Here is a 24904-nt window from a genome sequence, read left to right as displayed (position 1 = left end):
ATGAGTCTGACTGGCTATGCTTATATAAACATGCAGGCTTATCTCTTAGCCGTTTATGGCATCGCACAGTGGTCCAAGACGCCAATCTTGCTGGAAAAAAGTCATAACTTCTCTTCGGAAGCAGCTAGAAGTATGAAATTTTGGAATTATGTATTTCTTATTGAAAGCATTCTTTATACCAAAAATGGGCGTTGTAGGTAAAATAGTCGTGGAAATTTTTATGACATTTGAAAGAATATGAATATTAATGTATTAATTTAGAGGTGCAGAATATCCATTTTGGCAATATGTTGAAGGACGACTCGAGTTTCGGGCACCTCGTGCTCAGATTGAAAATATGTATATATGAAAATTTCTAAAATAAAAATTTCTTTGTAATAATTGCGAAATTTTCAGTAAAAGTTTCAAATTTAACATATAACAAAGGAGACCCCACCACCAATATGTTCCCTTGGGTACTCCACTTGGTTCGAATAGATATATTGCACTAATATACAAAACAACATAAGAATATTAATATATATTTAAAATAATAATCATTTATTTAAATCATTCTACATCTACCTGTATGAAAGGATATAAAAGTAAGGAAATATCTTCATCACCTAATAGTTCTTCATTTCGAGAGCTAACAAAATGGCTTTGGTAAAAAAGATGAGATTAATGGATCTGATGAGGCACTTCTGCTGTTACATCGGATGCCTTTATTCTATTACTTGGGTTGCACTTTTCTTTAGCCTCTAAAATTCTATGATATGATGGGTATGTATCCGCGTTACGGATCTTATATTGCTTTTGTATATTTTCCATCGATAAACAGACGTAATGCTTCTTCATCTGTATATGGTACTGGTTCCTTAGATTAACATTTTTTTTAAATTTTAGTTGCTCTCGTTGAAGATTCATTTATGTTCTTTAGAATCGCGGCAGCATTCCTCTTGCATGACTTATAAAGACTAACGCCAGCAGCGAAAATTAGTTTCTCAGGTGAACATTCACTAACTAAAGTCGACACTTTCAAACGCTTCCCTTTTTTAGATTTACCTGAAAAATTTACCTACCAAAATTTGACGTGGGCGGTTGGATCCCAAAATCCTCTGGAATTTTAATCACGTTTTTAGAAGGAAGACCAAATACTCCATTTAACCAAATTTTATTAGAGTCTTCAAAATATTTCTTTGATCTTTTTGCTTTTATCCACCTTTCGTTAATTGAATACGTTAATCTCCGTACAGCTAACACAACTTTATTGCAAGAATCTTCTGTTTTAGTTTTCTGTAACCCACTCTTAGCAAAAAAAATAGCTAATGACAGCTTTTACACTTTCTTTGCTTTCCATTTCGGCAATCCACACATTATATAGTTCTCTCCGTGTTATGGGTATGTTATCTATATATGTATATAAAAAGTTTACCGGTCAATAATTGCAGCTATTTCTTTTTTTCATCTAAAGTGGACACCACACAGATCAACAGGACACAATTCATTTCACGGGAATCCACGGGAATCCTATTTAAAAGTTACTCTAAAAACCATAAATTGCTAAATTTTGCTACACAAAACACATATTTCCTCTTACCAATTATTTTGCACACAGAACATTTAAATTCGACATTTATTTACAATATAGCTTAAACACACCTGACATGATGCAATGTAAAAAAAATACGACAACATTTTTTCTTCTTTGATGTTACGAACAGTTCAAATGTGATGCTGGCAATCGACAGACCTGCTAAAACAACAGTGATAATGCAATTGTTCATTTCCAAAACATCATAACAAAGCAAATTAGAACAAAAAACAAAAAACTGATATACAGTTATGAACAGTGGACTGTTATCTAACGATTACCAAACAAATTATGTGAAAATTGAAACATAAAAAAATTGAATTTTTTCCAGCTAAATTGGCATCTTGGGCCACTGTGCATCGGTTGCAGTCGTCCCAGAGCTCTTTCAAAGTACGTTTCGTTGGTGAAAAGGGCTCTTTTAAAATTTTTTCTGCCCTGTTCAATATAGAGAACCAAAAGAAGCATTTACGGCATATTATGCTTCATTGCTTTAAAAAATGCAATAGTGCAAAGGACACTGCGATCATTAGAACCGTCCGCAATTGGTTTAAGAAATTTAGAGCCGGCAATCTTATTGGACAACCTATTATAATATATACTGGTGGATCGGTAATTTTTTTTTTTTTTTTTTTTTTTTTTTTTTTGAAAGAGAAGTTATAGTGAAAGGGTTTTCAGAAATAAATAGGTAATTTATTCATTAAAAAATATATATGAACTCAAAATTTATTTTGAAATAAAAAATATTCAATGGAAAACTAAATTGATCCAATTTTTGCATGGTCAAAACTAAAGCAACTTTTTTATTTTTTCTTATACGTAAGCAAATTTTGCTAGTAATCGATAACATAACCATTATTTTTCATTGCAGCAGCACACCAACGAGACATTGAATCAATAAAATGCTCAATTTGATCCTTGGATGTGCTATTTCTTGCATCCTGAACCTTTGGGAAGAGGTTTTGACTGTTTTTTTGTGAAACAACTTTTGATTTTGCCATCTATGATAATCCAAAGATTTTTCTATAGGGTAAAGATCTGAGGATTGTGTTGGCCATTATAAAACTCTGATTTTGGACTCCAGCAACCAATCTTTGACATGTTTTGGTCTATGTTTGGAGGTTATTATCAAGCTTAAACACCCAAATAAGAGGTATATTTTCGGCCTAACTCTAGTTAGGCCGAAACTCTAGGGAGTTTTTCAAAATCAAAAGCAGGGTTTTTACTTTATCTTCATAACGGTTTGAGATATCACCACTCAATGAAAAGGTATTTTTAAAAGCTTTAAAATGATACCCCCAAGAAATAATATATATCCATAATTAGGGTAAAAATACCTACCTCTGGAAAACATTTCAGAAAACCAGCAACCAATCTTTGACATGTTTTGGTCTATGTTTGGAGGTTATGGAGCTTAAACACCCAAATAAGAGGTATATTTTCGGCTTAACTTTAATTTGTTAAAAACGATCAGATTGTTCTGAAATTTTTCCAGAGGTAGATATTTTTATCCCAATTATGGGGATATTTATTTTCTTGTGGGACGTACCCAGTTATTTGACCCGGAAGTTTGGATACCGGTACCCAGTTCTACGAATCCGTTTAATATAAATTGGGTATCATTTTAAAGCTTATATAAATACCTATGCATTGGTTCTAAGGCCCTTATCTTTTGATCCACAACAGATATAGCCAAATATCGCACTATTTTGGAAAGGGCAAATTGTAGTCTATCATTTGAGTCATTGGATTGGAGAGGGATCATAATGGACCCAAATTCAACTTTTATGGAGTTTTTCAAAATCAAAAGCAGGGTTTTGACTTTATCTTCATAACGGTTTGAGATATCACCACTCAATGAAAAGGTATTTTTAAAAGCTTTAAAATTATACCCCCAATAAAAAATATAATCCATAATTAGGGTAAAAATACCTACCTCTGGAAAACATTTCAGAAAAATCTGTTCGTTTTTTTATTAAACAAAGTTTTTCCATATTTTCTTCAACGAAGGGAACAATAGCGTGTTCCAAAACACATTTGTATAAACACTCCGATCCATTACTTCGTAAATCCCGTAAATATATCGAACTCCATACAAAGAAAAACAGTCCAATACCATTATTGACCCTCTTGCATGCATAACAGTACCCTTGCAATACTGTGTCATGAGCCATTAATTTTTGGTCTTTCTCATGGTAATTTTCTTCATGTCTGAGTCTTTAATATTTAACTTTGTTTAATTCGAGAGAATAATTTTTCTCCACTGATTCGAATTCCAATTAGTATGAGCTCCGATTCTTTTCAGAAATTAAAGAACTTTCTTGATAGTTTCCGGGCATGTAGGCCTGCTACCATAGCTCATTAACGTTCTGTTCTTGAGTTTATATCCAACAACAACCTTCTCACAAATTCCGTTGAACTCTTAAATGGGCATTTTTTTACCGCTATGACAATTTGTTGAACATAGCAATAGCAGTGACATCTCTTCTATGGATCTTCCATAAATGGGAGATCTTATGGAGGCCATTTAAAATGGGAGATGTCTCCTATAAATCTGTTCGAAAAATATATTAAAGAACTTATATAAAAAATGTATTAAAGACCTTAGAATTTTGTCGAAAATCGATTTCTGCGAATCTGTTATAGATTGGTCAATCATAAATACCAATAATGTATCCAATTGATCCTCTATGAAAAATATCTTCAGTAGATCATCATTGGATCCGACTATATGCCTTCTATATGCATCAACTTTAAGGTACTCTGTAGCCGGAAAACCTTTTAAAGGCCTCCTGTAAACAGAATGTCACATTACAGGCTTTTTCCGAATATAAGTCTTGATTAAATAATAATAATTTGAAGACCTTTTGGAGGTTATATATCTTATAGATCTCATTACATATCTTATAGATCTATATGCCTTCTATTGTTAAAGTCCGTCTATTTTTATTTTCCGAATGTGGATCTTACAGGGTCATTTACAGCAGCTTTAAGGTACTCTGTAGCCGGAAAACCTTTTAAAGGCTTTCTGTAAACAGAATGTCACATTACAGGCTTTTTCCGAATATAAGTCTTGATTAGATAATAATAATTTGAGGACCTTTTGGAGGTTATATATCTCCTTAGGAAAATTATTACTCAAGAATAATGTTGCCATCACTATTTCCCCATCACTAAACTATTAACTAGTCTACAAAGTAACATATTGTGTTGTTTTTTTTTTATCAAATATTATTGTCGTTATTGTTACTAAAACAATTTTAATATTTCAAAATATTTGAACAAATGTGTTCCTTTTTTTCTGAATACTCTACAAAGTTGTTTTTTTTCTTAATACATTCTCGCGTCACCTTTCCTTCGCGCCCATCTCTCCTCCAAATACCGATATACATACATATTTTAGACATGTTTTTGCTGCTGTTGTTATTACTGTATGCGGGTCTATACATTCATATAAAATATTTGCGTTCTATAATAGATGCAAGCTAGCTAGATGACTGGCTGGTTGGCTGGCGGGCTGACTAGTAAGCAAGTGAGCAAGCAAAACCCCAAACAGCGCCAAAATAGCGCTGTGCTGTCTTCACCGTCGTGGCTGCTGTTGTCTATGTGCGTTTATTTATTTAGCGTTTTTTTCGCTGTTTGCTTTTAAATTTAGCACAAAAATACTAACTGACTGAAGCGATACGATACGCGACGACTTATTCCCAATCCGTTTGTACACAGCACACACACACACGCTCTTGGTACACATCTAAGGAGCAACATTAGCTAGCAAGTGCAGCTGCCCGCTAGGCAAAAAAATGGAACCGAAATACCACCCCTCCTTCCTTCATAGCCAGACATTTGCCATGGAAAAACATAGATGTACATAAGAATGTGTGTGTGTATTTTGGGCTAACTGAAAATGATGGAATCGATGCCAAAACGTCATTATTATTAAGTATTTGGGAAATTTATATTTTTATTGAGAAATTGGAAAATAGATTTTGGGGTACTTTAAACACACAAAAAATATGGGACATTTTTTGAAGGAACAAATACATTTGTGACAATAACTTGAGGATCGATTTCCGAACATTGCCTTAACGAAATTATGGCTTCTAGAATTCCTATGCAAAGTTTGGACATATACTTGTGGCCAAAACTAAAGCAACTAAACTAGCAAGTTTAATAAATGCCGCATAACTTTTTCAAAAGTAAAGATATCGTGTTGGTTTTTCGTACTGATCAACAAATTGTCATAGAATACCCATTTAAGAGTTCAACGGAATTTGTGAGACGGTTATCGTTGGACATAACCTCAAGAACAGAGCGTTAACGAGCTATGGCAGCAAACCCACATGCCCGGAATCTATCAAAAAAGTTCTTTTATTTCTGAAAAGAGTCGTTTTTCGCAAAAGCTCACCCGACTCAGTGCATAAATATTATGCTCTCCGATGTATTAAAGTGTTGAAAAAATTACCGTGAGAAAGTCCAAAAATTAAAGGCTCATGCCACAGTATTTGCAAGGGTACTAGGAAGCATTGAGGATGGTCAATACTGGTATTGGACTGTTTTTTTTTTCTTTTTATGGAGTTCGATATATTTACGAGATTTATGAAGTAATGGAACGAATTGTTTATACAAATGTGTTGAAAAACGCTATGGTTCCTTCGCCAACGAAAATATACCGCATGTTTGGGTATTTCAGCTTGACAATAACCTCCAAACATACACCGAAACATGTCAAAGATTGGTTGACGGAGTCAAAAATCAGGGTTTTTTTAATGGCCCACACAATCGTAAGATCTTTACCCTATAGAAAAATCTTTGGAGTATCATAGATAGCAAAATCAAAAGAGTTTCACAAACTAACAGACATAACCTCATCCCAAGGGTTCAGGGTGCAAGTAATAGTACACCCAAGGATCAAATTGAGTATTTTATTAATTCAATGCCTCGTAGATGTGCTGCCGTAATAAAAAATAAATTTTATGCCATCGATTACTAGCAAAATTTGCTTATTTATAAAAAAATCCAAAAGTTGCTTTAGTTTTGACCAAGCGAAAATTATGCCAATTTAATTTTCCATAGAATATATTTTATTTTAAAATAAATTTTGTGTTTATATTTTTTGTTTTTTAAAAATGAATAAATTGTAATAAATAGGTATACCTATTTATTTCTGAAAAAAATTTTTGAAACTTTGTTGATTATTTTTTCTTATTAAATGTTCCTATTCTAATTGCCAATTTTTTCTCCTTTTCAGATTTTACAAAATTTGGGTAAAGTTGATCGTACTGCAGATGAGATATTCGATGATCATTTGAATAATTTCAATCGCCAGCAACAAAATGCCAATAGATTACAAAAAGAATTCAATAACTACATTAGATGTATAAGAGGTAAGTAACGCGCCATGCTCCCCCATCACAACAAGACACACCCCTACATACCCATTTTGATCCCTTCTTTCTCTCCAACTCTTTCTTCCCTATATTCATATTTCTAGTTTTCGCACCCTATTTTATTTTCTTTCCAATAGTTTTCCTTTGATTTGCCTTTTTGTCTCCTTTATCAAAATTTTCCATTTTCCTCCATATTTTTTTATTTTCCTTCTTAAACTTCTCCCGCTAACTTATTTCATTCTTTCTTATGTCTATATCTCCGATAATTTATTTATTTTTTCATCTATCCTATTTCTTAACTTATCCCATTCTTTCTTATTGCTATCTCTCCGATCATTTCTCCTTTTTATCTGTCCTATTTCTTAAATTTTCCTTTTTCCCGTCCATCCACCTCAGTCCCATTCAATAGAAGAGAATAAAAGGATTCCATCTTATCATTACCTCCTGTCTTCAACTCATCCCACATTGCTCCCTACCCTCCGTACATTCTGTGTATATCTTCCTCCTCTGAATATTTTCATTACTACTTAGTTTAGCCCATAACATTTCTCATTCCCTTCAATTATTTTTTCCTCTATTTTGGACCTCATCGGGATGGACGATGTCGATTCCATTGTTTATCTCTATCTTCCTTCTACCGCTGTATAACTTCTCTCTATCACTCTTTCTTTATTCCTTTGCTTGTGATTTCGTCTCCATCGTTCCCTTTCTCCATCTATTTTAATCCGAAATTTCAATATTTCCGTGTCCACTTCTCTTTCTATATTTGCCTACATTTAGCCCTCTTTATTTAAATTTTCTATATTTCCATCTTATCTCAGTGCCCCTCTATTTCTCCTTCCACTTTTTTACTCTTTCTGTGGCCTTCTTTATTTTCCTTCTTATTGTATTCGTCTTTGTTTTCTCTATATTTTTCCTCTACCATTCCAAACCCGCCGCTTCCCACCGCGCTCGACCTCGTTCCCAAAATGTCCCTTTCTTTCTCTCTCTCTCTCTCTCTCTCTCTCTCTCTCTCTCACTCTCCCTTCCTTTTCACATTTTATCCCCGATCCCTTTTTCTTTATCAAACAATTTATTTGTTATTTTTCTTTATTTCATTACTCTCCGCTTTTCAATTTTTCATTTTCTTATATATCTCCTCCCTGTTTTATTTACTCTTCCATTACCTCCTTCTACCATTCATTTCTCCCTATTTTTCTCTTCCTCGAAGTCCTCTCTTTGTTTCCTCTTTCATTAATTTTTCACTCTTTCTTTTTTGTTTTCCCCTTTCCCTTTTTTGTTCGTTCTTCCTCCATCTTTGCATACTTTTTCCGCTATTTCCTTTTTCTCTTTTCCCCTTACTCATTTCATTTATCCTCTTACGTCTTTCTATCCACTTCCTCATTTAAAATCTCAGGAATATCTAATCCCCTCTGTGTCCTCATTTTCCCTTCCCATCTTTTTGACTTTTCCCATTTTTCTTTCAATTTTCCCTAAAAGTTTACCCATCTTTACCCACTGTTTTTTCTAACATTGCTCTTTTCACTTTCTTCCTCTTTTGAAATCCACTAAATTCCCCCATTTCTTGCTCCGGTCCATCTCCCCACCGATCGATATCGATTATAATTTGTTTTCTTTAATTTTTGTTACAGCTGCACAAATCGCATCCAAATCCTTGATGGATGCCATTTTCGAAATTTACGAACCCCAATGGAGCGGTTATGATGCTTTAAGTGCACAAGTCCAATCGGCCGAATCATTATGGCAGGATTTCTCACACAAATTGGCCGATCAAGTATTGATTCCATTGAATACCTATACAGGACAATTTCCAGAAATGAAGGTGAGACGGAAAAACTTTTTAATTTTATTTCATGAATTTCTAATTATTTTTTTTTTTAATTAATTTAGAAAAAAGTCGAAAAACGCAACAGAAAACTTATCGATTACGATAGTCAACGTCACTCGTTCCAAAGTCTACAAGCCAATGCCAATAAACGTAAAGATGATGTTAAGCTGACCAAGGGCCGGGAACAATTGGAGGAAGCCAGACGCACATATGAACTATTGAACACCGAATTGCACGATGAACTACCGGCCTTGTATGAATCGAGAATATTGTTTTTGGTAACCAATTTGCAGACTCTATTCGCCACAGAACAAGTTTTCCATAATGAAACGGCTAAGGTAAGAATCTCACGATCTCTAAATTTCTTTTTAACATATAAATACATTTTTAATATATTTTTATTATTACAGATCTACTCCGAACTTGAGGCCATTGTTGACAAATTGGCTACAGAATCACAACGTGGTTCAAATACCTTGAGAAAAGTGACATGTAAGTCCCAATTGATTTTTTAATATTTTTTCAATGCAATTTAATGTAAATTAAATTTTTATATTTCTAGCCAATGCCATTAAAGCTTCCAGTCCTGTACAATCACCAGTCAAACAAATGAACGATGCCAACATCAGCAACAGCATTCAATATCAAAATACCAATGGTTCTACCAATCGTAAGTATTGCTTAAAAACAATATAACAAAATTTGTGTAAAACGAGGAAAAACTAAATTCCCCTTTTGTCCAAATTTAGTTGCTTAATTTGTAATTTTTTTGCGAACAAAAAAATTTATTTTTGTAAAATTTTTGTTGTTTGTTATTTTTTAATTTGTTTTTGAGTTTGTTTTTTATTTTGAATTTTAATATTTTTAATTCGTTTATTAGACGTTGTTGTTTTTGGAAAAAAAACGCTATTAACTCAATTTGTTTTGGTTGAAAAATTTTAGTTTATAATATTAATTCCATTACTTACTAGAGAATCTTTAAAAAAAAAATTAATGATTCTCAATTTATTTTTAGAAATTCCATTTAATTTAACTGAAAAAATTTGATTTTGTTTTATTTTCTTTGCTTTTTCCCCCCACATTACTATTATTATTGTTTCTTTCTCTTTTTTTGTGTATTCTTGTTTTAAAATTGCCAAAAAATAATAGTTAATTAATTTCAAAAATCATAAACTGCAATATACAACATACATTCGTTTCCATAACGTTTGCAATATACATACAATATATTTTCGAAATGATTTTAAATGTATAATTTAAAGCTTCTTTGAAACATATATCCTTATTACAAATATCAAATATAGATTGCTAGTTTAAAATAAATATAAATAAATAATTATTTTAATCACATGTATATTTCTTGCTTTCAACTTATTATTGTTACTATTTTTTGTATATATAATTGTTGCATATTATTATTATTATTTATTTTTTTTTTTTTTTTTGAGTTTAAAGAAAATTTCAAAAATGTTACTTTGAAAAATTCCCTCTTGACCTTGTCCTTTTATTAGTGTTATTTCTAGTGAACTTATAGTCATCCTTTTTACAAAATTAGACTGGACTACCGACCATGTGGTATTCTATACAACTGCCAGAGTAAAGTTCTCATAAATGTGTAACGAACTTAAACCCAAGTCCAGGCAAAATTTCGCACCATTTGGCCATTCCTTCGGCCTCTAATAACAAACTATTAAAAGAATCAGACCCATGAAAATATTTTAGTATCCGTATATTAGTATTCTTTGGACCAAATTCGTTTCAGCCAATTTGGAGTCATCTGTCTGCCTGCCTGGGTGGCTGATGCGGACGATTACTCTTAAAGGTAGTAACCAATTTCATCTAAACATTGCACATCGTATCAAGTTCGTAAATCGGGAATATCGGTCCACTCCTTTAGCACCTCCTACACAAAATTGTCAATATGAAAATTAATTTTGTAATATAACATGCGAACGGACTATCCGATTTGATTTAACTTGGTACAACCTTTTATCTTTACCAAGCCTAGATCAAGTCCGAAGATGGGACCCATTGGTCCACTCCTTCTGATACCTCCCCCACAAATGGTCAAAATTTTCCATATAAGAGAATTGAATTTGCGATTTGAACCAAACTTTGTAGAACGTATTTTCTTCACCAATCCCAGATCAAATCCGAAGATGGGACCCATTGCTCCACTCCTTGTGGTACCTCCCTCAAAAAGGGTCAATATTTCAAAAACTTGTAAATATTATTTAAAGCTAATTGAATAACCGTTTTGATCAATATTAAATCCTAAACCTCTTTGACAAAAACATAACTCATTTAAAGCGAATAATAAAACCTTCGCAAACCATAGGCTTTTTTACTTGTTTTCCTAAGTTTAGATTCTGATAAATATCGGTCAACCTTTTGGTATAAGACCTTAAATATAACGGTGGCCCCAATTGTCGGTACTTTGAGGACTTTGGATACATTTCCAACCGATTGACTTCAATTTTTATACCCTGTACCCCAGTGTGGTGTCACACTGTGGTATATACCCTGTGCATACGTTTGTAACAGGCAAAAAGAAACGAGATAGACACATGGTACCGTCCGTCTGTCTGTCCATGTTAAATTGTAAAGAAAGTACATATCGCATTTATGGTCCAAATTTGATGAAATTTCACACAGCTCATTTCTTTGACCCTAGGACGAGCCCTATTGAAATTGAGAAAAAGCGCTCAGAATTAGATATAGCTCCCATATATATATTCACCCGATTTAAGGTACATGGGGCACCAAAGGCCTTATATATCTTTCGATTTGCACAAAATTTGTCATATCGTATTGAATTAAGTCTGGAATTATGTGTAATAAGTTTGGTGAAAATCGGTTCAGTTTTGTATATAGCTCCCATATATATTTTCATCCGATTTTATGTAAATAGTGAACCAAAGTCCCTAAATTTCTTTCGATCTGCACGAAATTTGGCATTGCGTACTGAATTGAGTCTTCCGATGTTATTTAAATTGTGCACTATATATATTTTCCGAACTGTTTGGGTAACAAGTTTATCTACCAAACGTTTTAAATATTGGACTAATTGTAGACCTCTATGTATATTCTACAAAAGCCTTCTCGATCTTTTAAATGCAATTAAACAATCTTAGGGGTTCTTCCCTGCCTTAAAGTATTCTACTGATATAATTAGAAAAATTGGCATATGTTCGTTCATTTAGTTTTTCAATAGACTTCAAAAATTAACTATAAACTATATAAGCCATCTGAACCCAAGGTAAATGCCTCCTATGAAAATGGTGACGAAATCCCAAACCATCTATGAAAAAATCCCCTTTTTTCTATTAAAAATATTTTTGAAATTTTCTATTTATTATTTACAAACAAATTTGTATGATTTCTTTTATTTTGGCAATTTAAAATATACTCTAAACAATTTAATTTGTAGCAATAAGTGAAAGAAAAAATCTAACCTCAATATTTAAAATACATTCCATAATCTAATATATTTTTTCACATCATTCGGCGGTGTGTTTGAAAATATTTATTTCATTTTGTAGAGAGTTATCCCAGTTGGTGTTTGTAGATATGTTTGGGAATTAGACAAATTAAAACTCATAATTGGTTATATATTTATACTAACTAGCAGGTTGTAAAGGTATATAAAAAATCTATAATAGTAGAAAATAATTAAATAAAAATATTAATGCCATCAAAGCTATAATTATCTTGGGTGGTTCATAAGTCGAATCGATATTTTAAGATATTTTAAGCATAAAAAGATAATATAACGATGAATAAAAAATCGAATTTTGAATCAAAATGATTTTATAGGGAAAAAACACTTTTTGAAAAGTGGGAGACTCGAAAATCGAGATAGACCTATGATTCCTTCACCAAAGTTGCTTAGAATTGTCCATAGAATCATCCTAGGGGCTGGTTTTAATCGAATTTTTCGGCTCCATACAAATTGGCCAACCCTAGTGTACACACTGTTTCAATTGAATTTTCAATTAAAATATAGTTGAAAAATATCATTATGAATTCTAATAATTATTTTTAACCCAATACTACATGCCAAGATCAGCAAAAATTAAATAAAATAATATAAAAAAGAAAACCAGTGGAAGGTTTTTAAGGGCTTCACTTGCACTTGTTGCGTTAAATTGTTTACCATTTTTCTATACTCAAGCGATTAAATTTGGCAGAGAATTGATTGGTATATTCATTTTCCCCCAACTAATAAAGAGAATAGGCTTTCTCGTTGATCATCGGTTACTTGGTTTGTAAGATTTTTGATGTTTTCTATGATCAAACGTTCTCGCTTTTTTTGGTTATGGACATTATTGCACTTTATCGAGTTTTTTTGGCGCAATCCTTTCAAGGAAAATCAAGCTAGGCATGGGTAACACACATTCAAAGCTACAAACAACAATGGAAATACTATAAAAAAATACTGTTTTAATATCCAAAAAACTTCGTATTTGATGGCTTCACACAAACGCCTAAAAGTATGCTTTACATTTCGTACATTGTCATTACTGTTAGCAGAGCAGCTATTGTAATGAGGAACATCATGTGATAATTAAAACAAACAGTGACAACATTTGGAATGTATTTTATATAAAGGGGTATATATATTTATAAAACTACATACATAAATATTTATTTAAGAAAACAAATTTTATATATGCTTTGCAAAAATAAATACTATATTTTACTTTTACTGCTTGCTGCTTCGCTGGGCATGACAACGAAAACAAAATCAAATTTTTCTTTTAAATTAAAAGATCTTTTAAATTTTTAGTTTAGTATTTTCTTTTTTTAATTAAAAGCAAAACAATTCGACAACCGAAATTTGAAAGTAAAAAAAAACCAAACAAAATAATAATTATGCATGAGCTGAGCTGAAAATGTTTTATTTTCTTTCTTTTTTCTATTCCCTACTTTTTTTCCAACACTGCTGCAATATTACTTGACTTGATGGTTGTGTTAATGATGATGATAATAATAATAATAATCATAACAAACAAAATAATAATAATTATGATGTTTAATTTTATTTTTTTAATTTCGTTTTATATGTAAATTTGTGTTGCATTTATTTTGTTTTCGTTTTTTTATTATTGGAATGTATTCAATTTTAATTTTTCTAATATCACTTGAAAAATAACACACAAATCAAAAACAAAACATATGTTTTTGTGCACAATTCTATTCAAATGCATCATTTCAAATTGAAAATCAAATCCCAAACACCATAAATATTATATGAACAAAAAATATATATAAAATATTTCCAACAACAAATCAAATCAAAATAAAATATAAAAAACACACACACAAAACAAATCAAAAAATAGCACCATCACCAAGTACTTCTTCTACACAAGAACCCACCAGACCTGATAATGTTTCTCCAACACCAGAAACAGCAGCCGCAGCTGCAGCAGCCGCCGTCGCAATGCCACCTAGCTCACCCAGTGGTCCAAGTGCCGAGCAAAGAACAACGAGTATTGGCAATTTGGTAAGTGATGCCACCGCCGTGGATTCGAATACCAATACCCCACAACATTCAGTGAGTAATGCCAATGGCAATGCAATGCCTGAACTGGTGGCCAGAAGATCAACATCGACTAGTGAAGAAAAACCCGTAGCAGCTACTAGTGCCAACAATATGGAAAGCAGCACCAAAGATTTGGATAAGGATATGAATAATGCAACTAGCACAACGATAACCAAGACAGTTACAACTGAGGAGAAAATTACGAAAACCACCACCGATGGACAACAGCAACAGCTCAATGGTAATGAAAATGGCAATAACAATGTTGATGAGCATGAGGAGGCAGTTGCTGCCACTACCACAAATGGTAATGCTAACGATAGTGATTTAACAACTTCCCTGCCAGCCAGAGGAACCAAATCCAATAATGCCAATGCCAATAATATGCCTAATTCCAATGCAGCCGCCGCCGCAGCAGCAGCATCAGCAGCCAGTGATGAAAAACAATCAGGAGGTAATAATCATTTGAATCATGACAATGATCTGAATAGAAATAGAAGTAGCAATTTAGTTGAACAGAGTAAAAATCCCTTTGAAGATGATGAAGATGAGCAAATCTACGAAATACCCAAGGGTGAGTACCTAACGTTCTTCTTCGTCCGTTTTACTCTGATGATGGTTGTGTCTGTCTGTCTGTCAATCTCTCTGTACGTTTTTTATCTCTCTGCCTGTTGTCTGTTTCTCTAAATATATGGAAAACTATTGAAATACAAATCTGGATTTCACAAATATTTAGCCTGTGGCTATGTGATATGCCAAAATAATGTATCTCTCTGGGGTATTGTGATTGTGTTTTTTCTCATTTATCACTTTCTATTATATATTGTCCTGGCCTGTAATATCCTATAAATATTTTTTCTTTTGAATGTATATTCAAAATTTAAATTATGTATAAATACATGTGTGGTGTGTATGTTGAATGCAATCTGGAAGAGAACATATATTTCCTCTATCAATGAATGGATCGGGGAACTAATGAAGAATAATTCTTCTTCTGTCCAATAAAAGTATAGCCCTTGGCCTTTTTTATAGAAGACCTCCCCCTCTTCTATCATATTGAAGAGCTCGTCCTCTTCTATAATATAGAAGAGCTCGTCTTCTTCTAGGAGATCCTGTCCTCTTTTTTCCTACAGAAGTGCGATTTTTGTTCTATACTTTAGAATAATAACTTCTCTTCTATCCCATAGAAGCGTAGCTCTTCTTCTTCCCCACGAAAGGACCCCTACTGTTCCAAAGAAGAGCTCGCCTTCTTGAGAGCTTGTCTTCTTCTATGTTGTACACCATCACCATCCTCTTCTATGCATTCTTCAATACATACCCACACATGTGTTTTATATTAGTGTACAGTATGTGTTCTCTTTATTTTAAATAATTGGTTGTGGTAAATGTTTGTTTCAAAATTTTTGTTTTTGTATGTACAAAATATTGTTTATTGGTATGATACTACTCCTTCAAACTCCTGGTGCACCCTGTTTATGAATCAGCACTGGACTCATTACATGGAATGGAATGTTGTTGTTATAACAACACATAAATCACAAGTAAGATAATTGGGTACAACAAAAAACAAAACAACATAAAGAATATACATGTAAATATTTCAATACAAAATACAAACATACATAATTATTTACAGGATACAGCAACAATATTTATGCATGGACAAAAATCTATAAGAAAAAATAAATTAAAAAATTATGCAATTAAATTTAAAATATCAATACCTTATACATATACACTGAGCTATTGAGTGTCATGAGGTATTGATAGAAAAAACTGAGGCATATTTTTAGGATGAGGGACAGGAAATTTTGTTTTGGTTTTAGAAGTTCAACAAATATTTGTTGAAAGTCCAAACGAAGCGTAGATTTGGAAAGAGTAATTGTTTTGAAGCTCTTGTATTTTAAAGAGTATTTTTCATGTTCAAATTAAAATATTTTTATTAAAAGATCTAACAGGGGTTCAAATTTTCCAAAATATATTCTAGGGTCTAACAGATATGAACATTTTTATAAAAAACATTGTATAAGTCTTTAGATGCTTAGGTTTAAAAAATCTATTTTTGAAGGTCGAACTGAACTTTAGATTTAAAAAAATGTAAATTGTTTGAGTATCTAACCGAGTAAATTAAATTAGTAAATTAAAAATATATATTTTTTGAAAAAATGAAATTATATTAGTAGATTAAAATAAATAACAGAGTCGATTAAAAAAATGTTTGAAGGTCTAATAGAAGCGTAGATTTAAATAATATATTTTTGTGGGTCTAACAGAAGCTAAGAATCTTAAAAAATATTTTTTGAAGCGTGGATTTTTAAAAAAATATTTTTAAGGCGTAGATTTAAAAAAAAAACATTTTTTGGAACGTAGATTTTTAAAAAAATATTTTTTGGAACCTAGATTTTTAAAAAATAGTTTTTGAAGGTCTAACAGAAACTTAGATTAAAAAAATATTTTTTGAAGGTCTAACAGGAGCTTAGATTTATAAAAAAATATTTTTTGAAACCTTGCTGAGCTTGCTGAGCCGATCTAGACGTGTGTGTCCGTTCTTCCGTCCGTCCGTCTGTCCATTATAATTTGTAAACACGATACAGACCACAGTTATGGACCAATCTTCACGAAATTTTGCATGTAGGATGGGTTCTGGCCAATGATGACCCCTATTGTTTTCGGTAAAGATCGGTTAATATTTAGGGGATGAAATGCACCAAATACTTTATTTTTGTCTGATTTTCTGGTCTCTCCAGAGTCCGAACATCGTGAATTTTTACATGGGGAATGGGATCGGGCCAAAGAATATGCATGCCAGTTTTTATACAGATCGGTCAATATTTAGCGGGTCAAATGAACCCTGACTTTTGTGTGAAAAATTACAAAATTTGGCGTATATAGTTACTCCTGAGGGACATAGACCCGAGAAGTTGATAGTATATTCAAGAGGAGTGGTTGACCTTTAAATTGATACCAATTATATTGTCGTATGTACTCGAATGTCGGGTTACACTTAAATATGTACAGGTGCTTACGTATTCATATATTATTTAGGACAACGAGGACAACGCCTATATTTTTCGGTGATGATCAGATAATAATTTTTCGATGAAGTGTACCGAAAACTTAATTTTTTATGTTTTTTTTCGAGTTGATCTATAGGCCACAATTATAAGCCGAACATCACAACACAACCCACGGTGAATGGAATCCGGACAAGTAATTAGAAGGGCTGTAAGGAATATTGGGAATATTCGGAAAATATGTCAGTGTAAGAAAGAGGTGCTATTGATTTCTAATCGGTCAAGAGGGTGCAAATATAGCGAAATATTGCCAAATACACATCCGCAGAAAGTTAGAGTTTCGTGGTAGTTGTGTAGGGTATCGTATGGTCGGCCCCGTCCGACTATACTGCTACGCTCACTGATTAAAGAATATTTTTGGGAAGGCTTCCCAGTTACGTTTATCTTTAAATAATATGTTCTAAAGAACTAATAAAAGATTGGAAAATAATATTTTATGAAAGCCTAACATTATAGAAGCCTGGATATTGAAAGAATATTTTTTTTGGAGTTTTGTCAGTAATCTGAGTGTTTAAAGAAACATTTTTGGGAGGTCTATCAGTAGTGTAGATTTTTAAGGAATATTTTCTAGAGGTCTGTCAGCAGCATGTTTTTGTAGAATATTTTTTGTAAAAGATGTTTGAATTTATTTTATGAATATTTATAAGAGGTTCTTCAGAGATTCTTGGTATACCAGAATCTTGGATCATTTTGGAGTATATTTACAGGATCTATTAGGGACGAGGCTTGCATCAAGGATATTTCGTTAGTTTACAAAAAGCGTGTGAAACAAAACCTTGGATTTTAACCACGTTTGCACATATCTGGGAATTAATACATTATTTTATTTTTTTTAATATATCAACTATAAATATCGCATAATATTGTAATACTATTAAGGTAAAACAAAATATATGCATCATCCTCATTTTTAGTATATTCAAATTCATAAAAATTACATTCACCCTCTTTATCAAAACAAGAGAATTACTAAAATTGTTTTCTAATTGAAAATCAACAATCTAACCAACAAAGAAGCAACCCACAGTTTGCAAGACAAAGCATGCTAATATGTGGCATGTTTTATTTTTGTTTGTTCAATGATTGAACTACTAAACCTTTTTTTACAAAAAAAAAGAACTGATTAACACCCAACTAACCAAAAATTGTATAATGGCATTAAAAAAAAGGATGAAACGAAAATGAACTGACTTGCTGCCTCACCGCCGCCTGCCCTTTTTTGATGTATATTGTACAATTTGCACCCTATACTCCTACTACTTACTACCCTATACTATTTTCTGTTTCGTTCGATTTCCCTCTTAGACGAAACAACTATTAACACCGATGAAATGCGCTTTCTAAATGTGCCTGCAAAAATACAAATACAATTAGAATACAAAGAAATATAACAATGCCTTTTTTGTTTAGATCTTAGTCTTGTTTATTTATAATAGTTGTTGTTGTTGATGTTCTTAAAATTGATGTTTAATTTTTTGTTTTTTTTTTCATCCCCGCCAATTCGCCAATTTTTTTAGATGCCACTACTACCGATTTGCCACCAGGTGTTCTTTATCGTGTAAAGGCCACTTATGGTTATGTCAAGGAAGATGTTGATGAATTGAGTTTCGAGGTTGGCGATATTATTCGTGTTATCGAATACGATGATCCTGAGGATCAGGTAAGCTATATACATATATATTTTTGTTTTTTGTTTAATAAATTGCCTTCATTTTTTGTCTCGCAGTTGGTTTATGAAGTTGGGAAACATTTCGATTTGAATTATTTAAATAATATTTTTTTGGAAGACACAGAGAAGTGGAGATTTTGTAAAGAATATTTTTGGAGGATTAAAAAAAACGACTATCTGAACAGATATTTTTACGAAAAGTCTGAATTTTTAATAATTATTTTTAAAGTCCAACAGAAGGGTAGATTAAAACAAAATATATTTTTAAAGGCATAACAGAAGATTTAAAAAAATATGCTTTAAAGGTCTAACAAAATTGTAGAGTTGCCAAAATAGGGCAGTTGCCAATCTCCTACTAGGCGCGTCTTTCCGGTTGGCGGATGGGATCGGCTTTTCTCTTAGATCGACTTTTTTCTGCACTTCGTGGAAACCTTGGGGATCTTCGGATCCCCCGTGGACCAAAATGGATCGGGGTAGTGCCCTTAAATAAATCAACTGCGATGGGTAAAAGAAGTAAAAATAATAAAGATCCGGCTGTTCTAGGTGTGGATGCCTTGGCACCTGCAGCTGTATCTGTTACAAGTGCAACAATTCAATACCAAAACGTTGACGAACCGGCTATTCCTTTGGCAAATGAGCATGTTAAGACTGATGAAAATCAGTCTCTGGCTGACAGGACTGTAGTTCTGGGAGGGGACTACTTACACGGGACTCTACGCGCTATCCGTGATAGTCTAGAGGGGCAAAGTAAGGAACTCTTCAACCAGTTAGGCAGACTGGTACCGGAAGAGCAATGTGGGGATACGCTTCCGAATCTCACCCTAACTGATGCTACTGAATCTCAACCTAACTGATGATGAGCTGGACACCATGGTGATCCCAGCCAAGTCTACACAGGGGGATTGCTGTAGTAGTAACGAAGGAAGCGCAGACCTTGTTGACCGACCGACTTCCAGTCTGACTACAACGGGTCTTGTGTCGGCACCCGCCGCAAACTTCAGAGGCAATCTGCAACGAAGGTGATGGAGAATCTGTTGATATGGGGAATCTGTTGATTGGGAAGGCCCGAGAAGTAGCTGATGCGAAGCATTACAAACGTGCTGTTTCGTATCTCCGCAAATTCGTGGGGCGAGTCGCGAATTTGATCTCGGAGGGGGAGGTACACCTCATCAAGGGTAAGATGAGATCCGTAAGGAAGTTCGAAAGAATCTATCCGCAAGCTCTCCTTCGTGAACTCGAGATGGATAGGATCTCCCTCCTGAATCCTACTACTCGCTCAAAAGTGGTAGAATCGGCGAAGCCCCCTGTCTCTGACAAAGATGCTAAGCCGACTTCTGACCTGAAGCCCAGCTCTAAGCCGAAACCAAGTTAGAATTTACAGGAAAAGCCAATTGAGAACATCCCGAAGCAATTTAAGGAATATGTATAAGAATTCACAGAAGTGCGGATTCATTATCGAATATTTTGAAGTACCCAGGCGAAGTGAGGACCAGATCTAATGGTCCCAAAATAGACGTGGAATTTGAAAAATTTATTTTTTAATGGTCTCAAAATAGGCGTGGAATGTTTAAAATTATTTTTTTCACATTCCCATCATATTTTTAGGGGTCTATTTATAGGCGTGGATTTTTAAAAATTATTTTTGGGGTCTATTTATAGACGTGGGCTATTTACAACTATTTTTAGAGAGGTATTTATAGTCGTGGATTTTTGAAAATATTTTCAGGGGTCTATTAATGGGCGAGGATTTTTAAAACCGTTTCAGAGCTCTATTTATAGGCGTGGATTTTTTAAAATTATTTTTTGGGGTCTATTTAGAGGCGTGGATTTTTTAAAACTATTTTTAGAGCTCTATTTATAGGCGTGGATTTTTAAAACTATTTTTTGAGCTCTATTTATAGGCGTGGATTTTTAAAACTATTTTTGGGGGTCTATTTATAGGAGTGATTTTTTATTATTTTATCAGGGTCCCAACATAGGTGTGGATCTTTTTTAAAATTATTTTATCATGGTCCCAACCAGCAACGTACACAGGATTTCATTTCGGGGGGGGGGGGGGGGGGGGGGTGGGAGGCCCGGTAGTACAAAATGAAAAAATTCGCTGTTGCAAACATAAATTTACTGTGAAAAAAAATCATTTCGGGGGGGGGCCCGGGCCCCCCGGGCCGCCCCCCTGCGTACGTCCCTGGTCCCAACATAGACCCAACAGAAGTAGAACCTTTTTCCAAAACCAAATGAACCAATTTGTTTTTTATGTGCTTTAATTTGTTAAACCCATGTTTTGTCTGCAAACAGCTTTACCGAAAAATGTGTGTGTGTGTACCGATCCTGCCTCAAGCAAAAACAGCAAAAAAACGCATGACTCCTTGTTCCTATTGAATGTCAACTGATCTCCGGTATCATTAATGCCATATCTAATGTAGTTTTTTATTTCAAATTTACAGGAGGAAGGATGGCTGATGGGTGAGAAGGAAGGTACAAACGAGAAGGGTCTCTTCCCAGCCAATTTCACAAGGCCCATTTAGGGGGCAGGCAGTAGAAGAGGCGCTGGCAACGTCGGCATCACCAGAACAAAACTCAACAACAGCAACAACAACAACTGTAAACGGTTAAAAAACCAAAAATTAATCAAAATGTATTCAGAGAGCAGCACACAAACAGCAACAACAGCAATTAAACGCAAAAACAAAAACCATATGAATCAATAAAAAAAATATTTATTTAATTTATGATATATATATTAGAACAAAAAACAGCAACAACAACAAAAATCATCATTGAAAAATATACCGAAACATAAAACAAAAGAAAATAAAACTCCATAAATAAACCGCAGTAATTTTTAGTAGAACAAAACCTTACCCAAACCCCCTCTAAAGCAATACACAAACAACAACAAATACCGAAACATAGTAGCAATAGCAACAAAAACAATATTATACATAATTTTGAAAATTTGTTTTTCTTTTGTAGAAAACAATGTAGAAAGCTTCAATTTACAAAACAAACAACTTTTCTTCATTTTCTTATTAAAAAAATAAAAAAAACAAAGCAAACAACAACAAAACGCACGTTGATAACGACGATGATTCAATTTTTGAACCATATTTTTATTTATTTATGATCAATTTTTCTTCTTCTTATTTTCGTTTTATTTCATTTGACTAAAAAAACGTAAACATTTTAATTATTTGTATTAATTTATTTATTTTGATTTTTTTTCGGACATTATTATTTATTCAAAAACAAACTGTTTTTAAAAACGTAGAAGTAAATACCAGTTATTGTTTTTTGTTTCTGCTTCTTCTTTTCTTTAAATTTTAATTGTTTTTCTTTTCTTTCCTTCCTTATTAATATTAATGTGTAAAAGGCAAAAAACAAATAAATTAATTAAAATCAAAAAACACTAAATTAATAACAACAATGAACAGACTTACATTTTTTGTGCAACATTTGGCCAAGTAATATTTATTATTAATAATGATTAATACCGAACATATATACATACATTATATATATTATTAATGACAACAACAACAAGAAAAAGAAACAACAATTTTTTTATTACTCTATTATTATTGAACAAAATAAGTCTTAGTTTATAAAACAAACAGAAAGAAACAAATGAAAAAGAAGAACGTACGTGAATATATATAATGCAAGCATAAAAAAAAACAAACCAACAAAAATAAAATAAACATTATTAATTGTTATTGTTAATTTAATAAAAAATTTACATAAATAAAATAAAAATCCCAAAAAAAAAAAACAACCAAATTGTATTTTTTATTTGAAGAATATATTTTGAAGGAAACGTACAAAATAAAATATAGAATATTTTTTCAGGGATTAATAGAAGTGGGGGGTTTACAAGGGTATTTTTAAGATTCAATAACATTTTTCCAAATGCAACATTAGAGTGCATTTTTTTAAAAAAAATTTCAACATCCAAAACAGGAGCAGATTTAAAAAAATATATATGTTTCGCATGAATCATCACAGAGTATGATTTTTATGATTATTATTTTTTAAAAGAAAGCAGACCCAGATTTATTTTTTATCAATGTTACAGCATTAAATTCAGTGTGTTCCGATTTTAAAAGTTTTAAATTCTTCCCAAATATGTTCTTAGTTTTTTTCAGTTTCATGTTTTGTCTAATATCACATCATAAAGAAATTTTTGAGGTAATGAAAATACAATTGAACTTCTAGATAATCAATTGGATGGGTGCCGATTAATATATTTATTAATTCCTCACACTGTCAATCAAACAATATTAAAAAGTGACCGTTATTAAAAAAGTCGATAATATCAGTTTTTGCATTGCCAACATTCCATGCACATTGAAGTAGCATTACCACAATTTGTCTTGAACTACCAACAGTCACTGTTGGTTGGTAATTCATCATCACTGGTAAACGGCATTACCACACATATCAGACACTGTTTACACAAACGTTTTTTAAAGCTTTCTTTGAAATGTTTTCCCCGTACTTTTTTTAATAACAAAGCTAGTAAAAGAACGAAATATAAAAATCTGTATGAGAGAAAAAAGTGCAGCAAGGTAAACTATTTTGACACTTCTGCAACTAGAAATATTTAAACAAACAAAAAATTTAATAGAATTTTTCAGAAAAAAACTAATTTTAAGTGATGATAAGCTCGTTGGAACTTTTTTAATGATGAAATGATGTGCAAAACGTATCATCTATTAGAAGGCATTTAAGAGATAAATCCATTCCATTAGAACTACCATCCGTACTGTGAGTAGATGTTAATGTTTGGAGAAATGATCAATCAACTGCTCATTTTAGCTTTAAGGCGTATTTTCGGCTACCAAAAGATGCCGTTGTGTACTTAGTTGAAGCATTAAACCCTGGTTTCCCAAAAGGCTGACGGTCAACAGCAATTCCTCCTCACTTAAAAGTGTGTGCAGCTCTGAGTTTTTTTTTTTTTTGCGGAGGCAATGACTTCAACCTTGGCATGCGTGAAATACCAGAAAGGTAAAGAATAAACAGCTCTGGAAATATTACACCATCCTGAGGAACTACCTGTATCACTATACGGGGTTTGCACTTTTTTCCCATACTCTACGCACGATTGACATCCACACAAGTTTAAAAGAAAGAATTATCGACGTCCTCAAACGGTACGGAATGATTGACGGTATCAAAGCCCTTTGATAGTTTAAGGTCTACCATCACTGTTCTATGGCATGTATTGTACTAACTTAGTCCTCGATTTATACGAGTGATGATTCGCAACTGCATAGTTGTCTCTAACGATGGAGAGGAGTAAAGGGGATACAGGGTTCGAGAGTGACTTAACACTACACAAATTCCAATGTTGTAACAGCGACTAATTCTCTGACACTGCGAACTACTTGTTTCACTATACGGGGTTTTGACATTTTATTCCGAACATCAACGTACGACTGACATCCACACAAGTTTCAATCTCTGAAACCTTGCTAGTTCCCTTCCCTTTGGTTAAGGAAACTGTAGCATTCAGATGTTGTGAAGTCAAGTGGTCCGCTTATGGAGACAATTTTGGGGGGAGGGCGTCTGATCGAAGTGAAATGACGGACTGTCAGTTAACGTCATTTTTCACACCAGGCGGCACGATGGTTATATCTGGCGAACATTAACACTCTCTCCTGAAGCTGACGAAGGAGCACATAACTTAGTGTGACAAAATAAACCCCCCAATAGAAGTTCCTCTCCAGAATCTGCAAGAAAGTACTATTTTTTCAAATTTTACAAATCAAACCACAAAATTAGTAAAATGTTGAACAAAAGTTAATCCTGTTCACAAATTAAGTGGATAA

General features: G+C 32.9%; 1 protein-coding gene across 1 annotated transcript in view; it reads left to right on the top strand.

Moving 5' to 3' along the window:
* LOC133338788 (amphiphysin) overlaps nucleotides 1–21623 on the top strand; it is a 109310-nt gene extending 87687 nt beyond the window's left edge. The window contains exons 2-8 of the mRNA XM_061546895.1: nucleotides 6819–6954; nucleotides 8589–8779; nucleotides 8848–9123; nucleotides 9196–9277; nucleotides 9348–9455; nucleotides 18925–19067; nucleotides 21521–21623. Of these exons, the coding sequence (XP_061402879.1) occupies nucleotides 6819–6954; nucleotides 8589–8779; nucleotides 8848–9123; nucleotides 9196–9277; nucleotides 9348–9455; nucleotides 18925–19067; nucleotides 21521–21601 (1017 nt within the window). The 3' untranslated portion in view covers nucleotides 21602–21623. The remainder of the gene's footprint in view (nucleotides 1–6818; nucleotides 6955–8588; nucleotides 8780–8847; nucleotides 9124–9195; nucleotides 9278–9347; nucleotides 9456–18924; nucleotides 19068–21520) is intronic.
* Nucleotides 21624–24904: the final 3281 nt, after the last annotated feature.

The sequence above is a fragment of the Musca vetustissima genome, unplaced genomic scaffold (assembly GCF_032173495.1).
Source record: "Musca vetustissima isolate MV318-11 ecotype Yass unplaced genomic scaffold, APGP_CSIRO_Mvet_v1 utg7689, whole genome shotgun sequence".
Classification (NCBI taxonomy): Eukaryota; Metazoa; Arthropoda; class Insecta; order Diptera; family Muscidae; genus Musca; species Musca vetustissima.
This window is presented reverse-complemented; position numbering and strand designations above follow the sequence as displayed.